The following is a 6,393-nucleotide window of genomic DNA, read 5'->3' on the forward strand; positions in this document are numbered from 1 at the left end:
TGCTAAGCAGATAGTTGTAAGTTGAGGACTTCCTTCATGTAGCATTTTTCCCCCATCTGTAATAGTTAAGAGTCACAAATAGATTTACTTTCTATTTGAATATATCTCAATGCAAAAGAAAACAAAAAAAAAACTCCAAAATCTTTTCCTGGAGTCCCTACATTTCAAGGTTAGGCTCCATCCTAACAACCAAATATTTTTATTTCACCTTCATCATGATGTTTTTTTTTAATCAGGAGCCAGAAAAAGCTTACCATCCATGCATTGGTGGACATAATCAAATCCAGCTGTTGATAATAATTCTGGGATTTTCCTTTCTTCCTTGATTCTTACCCTGCTTTAGGATTGTCTTCCTGGGTCAAAAGACTTCCGAGAGGTTCAATGTGCCGAATTTGATCACATCCCCTTTCGGGGAAAATACTATACCTGGAAGACATACCGAGGGGGTAAGTGTAGCATTTTCCAACAGACTGCTTCAACATCCACGTAGACTTAACATAAGTGGAAGTTAATAAAATTTTGCAGAGTGGGATGTTTTTGCACAATTGGCCCACTGTGTTGTGTTTCCAGGGCACCCTGTTCCAATCCTATCTGTGCTTTTCCATTTTTCTCTCCAACAGTCAGTGAGAATTCTATGCAGGTTGAATCCTAAAGGTCCAAAGTGTTTTTCCTAGGGAGGTTTTGAGTTGGGTTGGGTTTTTGTGCATGCTCTGTCAAGTTTAACACTCAGAAAATTGTAAGCTGCTATCAGCATATTTGCAAGGGGCAATGATGGCTCAGCGGTTAAAGACGCTGAGTTGAAAGCTGACAGACTGAATTCGAGACCCAAGTGCTACGCGCGGGGTGAGCTCCCATTACTTGCCATAGCTCCTGCCCACCTAGCAGTCTGAAAACATGTAAATGTGAGCAGATGAATAGGTACCACTTCGGTAGGAAGGTAACAATGTTCTGTGTGCCTCAGCTGGTCACATGACCACAGAAGTGTCTTCTGACAGCGCTGGCTCCCTCAGCTAAAAAACAGAGATGAGCATCTGTGGTCGTGTGAGTTGGACTCAACTGGACAGGAGGAAACCTTTTCCTTTATTAGTATATCTAACAGCTATTGTCTGGCTTCTGTCATGGTCCATAAAGAAAGGATGCCTTATCCTATCTCAGTCCTGCCAACTGTAGAATATTGTATTCTTACAGGCCAGTAACTGACAAATGAGTTCCCTCATTTGAGACAATTGAGGTGTGCTTGTGGCCCTCTGGGGTACAATTGTATTGAAGTAATAAAAACACAAAGTTATTAGAAGTGTTAAGTCAATTTTCATTCATCCGTTTATTGCTTTGGGATTCTACTTTGTCCTGCGGTCTCCTAATTTTTGAAGGATATAATGTTCTTTAAAAACGCTTTCAAGATGGTTGAAAATTTGCCTTTTCTCTATCGCCCCCTTTTTAAGCAAATAATTGGCTTATATTTATTATATTTAGAGTTAATTTTCTTATAAAAATAATATAATATAGTCATGAGGTCTCTAACCTGGAAAATAGCCTGGGAGAAAACTGAATTTTTAATAACTTATTTCACCTTTACCACATTGAATCTTAATATCTTGTGTTAAGCAATGGAGTCCTGAGGAGTTACTATTGCTTAAGGCACCAGTTGGTCTTAATCCAGCTGTGCAAATAGCTGAGAAAATGAGATATAGACACACGAGAGGGGAAAAAAGGAAATAAGGTGCTTTTCCAGGCAGCTCTTATTTTTTAAACTCTGATTTACAACGGCAAAAAGAGGCATCCACAAGGGGACTGCTCAGCTCAAGCTGTTTCAGAGATTGTGTGGAATTTCACATTCCCCACCCGCTACTCTCAATATAGAAATAGCAACAAGGCAGCAGACAGAAACAAGGGAGAAAAGACCCAGGAAAGGCTGTGGAGAGGAATCCAGACAGGGGAGATTGTCAAAAAAAAATTGGATGGTTTTTCATGGTGAATTTATTATTGCAGCTAATTCCTTTGGGACAAGGAATGAAGACACACGCACGCACACACAAAAAAGATTTTGTAATGAAAACATATTTTGAAATGCTGCAACAGCTCAGCCTTGCCAACTTTAAGATGTCCAGACTCCCAGAATTCCCCAGCTGTCATGTTGTAATTAAAGTCCACACATCTTAAAGCCACCAAAATTGAGAAACACTGTCCCACGGTGTTCGTTCTGAGGAAATAATGTTTCACGCAGGAAATAGGCATTTATAATTCTTCAGGTAAAGTGCGAGGGGGGGCGGGGGAGTGCAAGGGAAAGAAGGAGGCAGAAACCTTCGGCTATGCCATGATAATCTTTAAAATGTCTGGGGAAGGACATTTTCTGGCTAGCATGTTGCAGCTTTAATTCTCCACTAAGGAAATGTTGAAGGAAGGGAAAAAAATTGTGCAGCGTCCAGCTGCCAAAAGCTTGCCCACCCAGATATACTGTGTAGGATTTTTTTATGTTGGAAAGAATTTCGAAGGTCATCCAGTTCCCTGCTCTGTGCCGAAATCTTGCAACTTCAGCATTCTTGGCAGGCAAATTTACAGCCTGTACTTAAAACTCCAGCAGAGAAGAAAAGGCCATCGTATCTCAAGGAAGTTTGCTCCAGGGTTAGACAGTTAATAGGAAGGTGTAGCCCAATGGCTGCCCTGCCACTTCTGCCCATTAGTTCTTCTGTGGAATCATGGAAAGCAGACTCACATTATCGTCCCCCATTATCGTCACATTATAGCTGGTAAGAGATAATAATGGGGGGGAAGAGGAAACAGCATTGTGCTTTTCTCTGATTTTCTGTCCTGCAGGCTAAACTTCAGGGGGTGGGACTCAGCCGGTTCAGGCTGGTTCACACGAACCGGAGGTTAAATTTACATCTGGTTCACCGAACCGATAGTTGAACCGACTGGCTGCCCGCCCCCCCCCTTCCCCCGCCCCGCCAAGGAGTTTCCATGCAGCCCATTTTGGATGCAGGTAAGTGTAGGGTCCACATGGAGGCTTTGGGAGGGCAAAAAATGGCCTCCTGGAAGTTCCAGAAGTGTGGAAATGGGCCTGTTTCCTGGCTTCTGGAGGGTCTCCGGAGCCCAGGGGAGGCCGTTTTCACCCTCCCAGAGGCCTGAGGGAAGCCTCCGGACTCTGGGAAAGGCAAAAACAGCCCTCCCGGAAGTTCCAGTAGGCCACGCCCACCCAGCAGCAGCCAGGCAGAGAACTGGTTGTTGGGATTTTTGAATCCCACCCCTGCTAACCTTCCTAGTGTTTTTATTAACTAGTCTTTATAGGGCTTGGTTTCTTGATTTACCAGCATTCTCCTTTAAACATGCTTAGCTCCTTAAACAAGTCCCAGACCTTTGGCATATGGCTCAAAGGTCAAGTGTGGCCCTTGGCCAAAAAAGAAAAGAAAAAGAACCTCACCAACGCTGCATATGCTGGCTTATATCCTTCAAACTGAGATTTCTTTCCACTCTTCCATCTGTTTTTGCTAAACACTCAGACTCGGCCATTCAGCCAAACCACTTCTGAGACATCTGTTAATAAGTTCCAGGTTTCTCAGCTGCTCACCCTCTGAAGGAGCTGAGCAGTGTAGAACTCCAGGAAGCCAGAGCTGAAATGATTTTAAAATATAAGAAGACAGAAGGATATGCAATCAATTTTCTTCGTTCAGATTTGTAGGCATGACTTCAGTTTTCCCCTCTTCTAGTCTCTTTCACTTGCTGATAGCCTGGGTTCACACAATGCACTTAAGCAGGTTGATTCAGGGTCCAGAAGGTAGCATATACCTGTTAGTAAAGGGGAGAGGGGGCACTTTTAACCCCAAATTATTATTTTAGCTCCTTAAACAAGTCCCAGACCTTTGGCATATGGCTCAAAGGTCAAGTGTAAGTCAACTTGTAAGTCCTCCCATCAGCTATTTTGTGCAAATCCAGGAGCCTAACCAACTACAAGTAGTCCTCGACTTATTACCACAATTGAGCCCAAAATTTATGTTGCTAAGCAACAGTTAATTGAGTTTTGCCCCATGTTATGACTTTTTTGCCACAGTTGTTAAGGGAATCATGTAAGCAGAGGCAGATTGGAAAGAGGCCAACCCAAAGATTCCAAGAAGCAATAAGACTTTGTCTGAAAATACTGTATATTGTTATGTCCATTGCTTAAATCCCACTCAATATTTGAGATAGAAAAATCATACCGTGTTTCTCCAACAATACAGCTTCCCCCAATAGGAAGTCCCAACATGTTTTATAGGCATAAAATCAAATTAAGCTCCTTCCCCCAAATTAAGGCCTGTATTAAAACATGTGAAATGGGGGGAATGGTGGGGGGTGCTTGCCGTTAGGAAGTACTTTTGTTGCATACCCGGATATGGTGCTGCCTGCGTTGACTTTGGCGTTGGTGGAGAACTTCATATCGGGAGACCTTCTGCCACCGTTGCTTTCCCTTCTCCCTGTGCTGCCACGGCGTTTAGAGCGACGCTGCGGCGTTTGGCGCAGCCATGCGCGACCAGCCAGGGCTCCTCCCTGAAACCGGAGCCCAGCGGAGACACTCGGCCTTAGGCGCTCCTGTCGCCGCCTTCCCTTCACCTTCAAAGGCAAAGCCAATTCTTTTAAAAACGATGCCCTACTACCAGTACAACAAAGCCTCCTCTGCCCGAGAGGGCAGCCCAACCCTACATGGGGAGGCAAATCTCCTGGGGCCGCAGCGCAGGATCAGCCCACCCCAAGAGAAGTGCCCAGCTGCCATCCCTGCCTGGCACCGGGCAGAGCGCAAAGAGCTTTGCCTGGGGTGCCCAGCGCAGCTGACAGGCAGGCTCTCCTGTGAGCGCCTTTTTTTTTTTTTTTGCATAATTAGGTAAAGATTCATTCTGCATTCAGTAACAGTGCTATTCTGCAGTCCAGCCAATGGTGGTGTTCAGCCAGTTCGCACTGTTTTCAGCTGAACCAGTAGCAAGGATTTGGCGTGGGTCACCGTAGCGGTAGTAACTTCTGGCTGGCCACGTCCCTGACCCAGTTGCCCCTCCTCCCCACCCAGTCAGTCCTTATGGCACATGCGTAACATCGCACACATGCCTGACATCGCTGTGTTCTTCCTAAAGGTATTTCCCCCTCCCAACGATCAGCTGTTCCTACAATCAGCTGTGCTAGAATTCCCCTCGCTGTCTTACTGTTTTGCCCAGGCACAGCCCTCCCCCCCCACTCCATTTTTTGCCTTCCTGGGCCCCAGGGAAGTTTCCTGGGAGCAAAAACGGCCCCCAAATGAAGGCCCCCAAATGAAGCATGGGGGTGGGTGCCGCGTGCCTCTCCCAGGCTCTCTTTTTTGCCTTCCTGAGTCCCCTCCCCAAGGAGGCTTGCCTGAGACCCAGAAGGCCCCAAAAACAGGGGTGGGAGGGGGTGCTCCAAAAGAAGCCACGCCCACCTAGTCACATGGCCATGCCCACCTAGACACGCCCACCTAGGCACGCCCACATAACCGATAATAAAACATTTTGAATCCCACCAGTGAATCCAGCCTGTGATAAACTCATGTGAATTAATTACCGGCTTGCAGGTGGTGTCAAATCCTGTTCGCTCAACTGTTTGGCTGAAGGTTTTAACTTCTACACAGAGAGGGCTGCAGCGGTGATTGATGGAACGCCCTGCCGCCAGGACTCCCACGACATCTGCGTCAGCGGAGAGTGCAAGGTGACCAGCCGTGTGTTACTCAAGCCATTGGTCTTTCTTGTCCATACGGTACTCTCGGCTTATTGCTCCGGCGCAATACAGATAGTCCTCGACTTACGACCATAATGGAGCTTGCCGATCACAGTCGTGAGTCATGACAATCGTAAATCAGGCCACCCACATGACCAACCTGATTTTATAATCTTTTTTGCAACAGTTGTTAACTCTGCAGTAATGAAACAAACCAGTGATCTGCTAAGTGGCCCATTTTGCTGAAAACTGGAAGTAAATTCTGGGTTTTGGCAAAACTATCATAAAAGCAGTCATGTGACTAACGGGGAATGTTGCAAATGGCGATAAGTGTTGCTGAAAGCCCAAAGTGCAGTCATGTGTCTGCAGGGTGGTAGCCCTCAGAATTTCGAATACAGGTTGTAAGTACCTGCAAAGTAGGTCTGTTGTAACGTCCAACAGTTGTTAAGTGACCGATTGTAAGTCAGGGACTTCTTGTATGCTACTTCTGGACTTAATTTGAAGGTAAATGTAAGAATACAATTAGGTGCATTAATACCTTCTCCATTGGAGAATTAACCAATGGAATTCACTGGCACAAGATATATTTATCGTGTTTGTTCAGGTGGCTATAAAAGATTATGAGATAAACTAACTCGATACTCGTGCTTCACTATGAAACTATGTGGTCGGACTTAGTTTTTGGGGAGGAAAATAAGAGGA

General features: G+C 45.4%; 1 protein-coding gene across 1 annotated transcript in view; it reads left to right on the forward strand.

Annotated features, from left to right (window-relative positions):
- The window catches only part of ADAMTS10 (ADAM metallopeptidase with thrombospondin type 1 motif 10), an 81,035-nt gene that overhangs the window by 44,927 nt on the left and 29,715 nt on the right, over positions 1–6,393 (forward strand). The window contains exons 15-16 of the mRNA XM_026698996.2: positions 344–446; positions 5,549–5,682. Of these exons, the coding sequence (XP_026554781.2) occupies positions 344–446; positions 5,549–5,682 (237 nt within the window). The remainder of the gene's footprint in view (positions 1–343; positions 447–5,548; positions 5,683–6,393) is intronic.

Source organism: Pseudonaja textilis, chromosome 1, assembly GCF_049901715.1.
Source record: "Pseudonaja textilis isolate UNSWEBS1 chromosome 1, rPseTex1.2, whole genome shotgun sequence".
Lineage (NCBI taxonomy): Eukaryota > Metazoa > Chordata > Lepidosauria > Squamata > Elapidae > Pseudonaja > Pseudonaja textilis.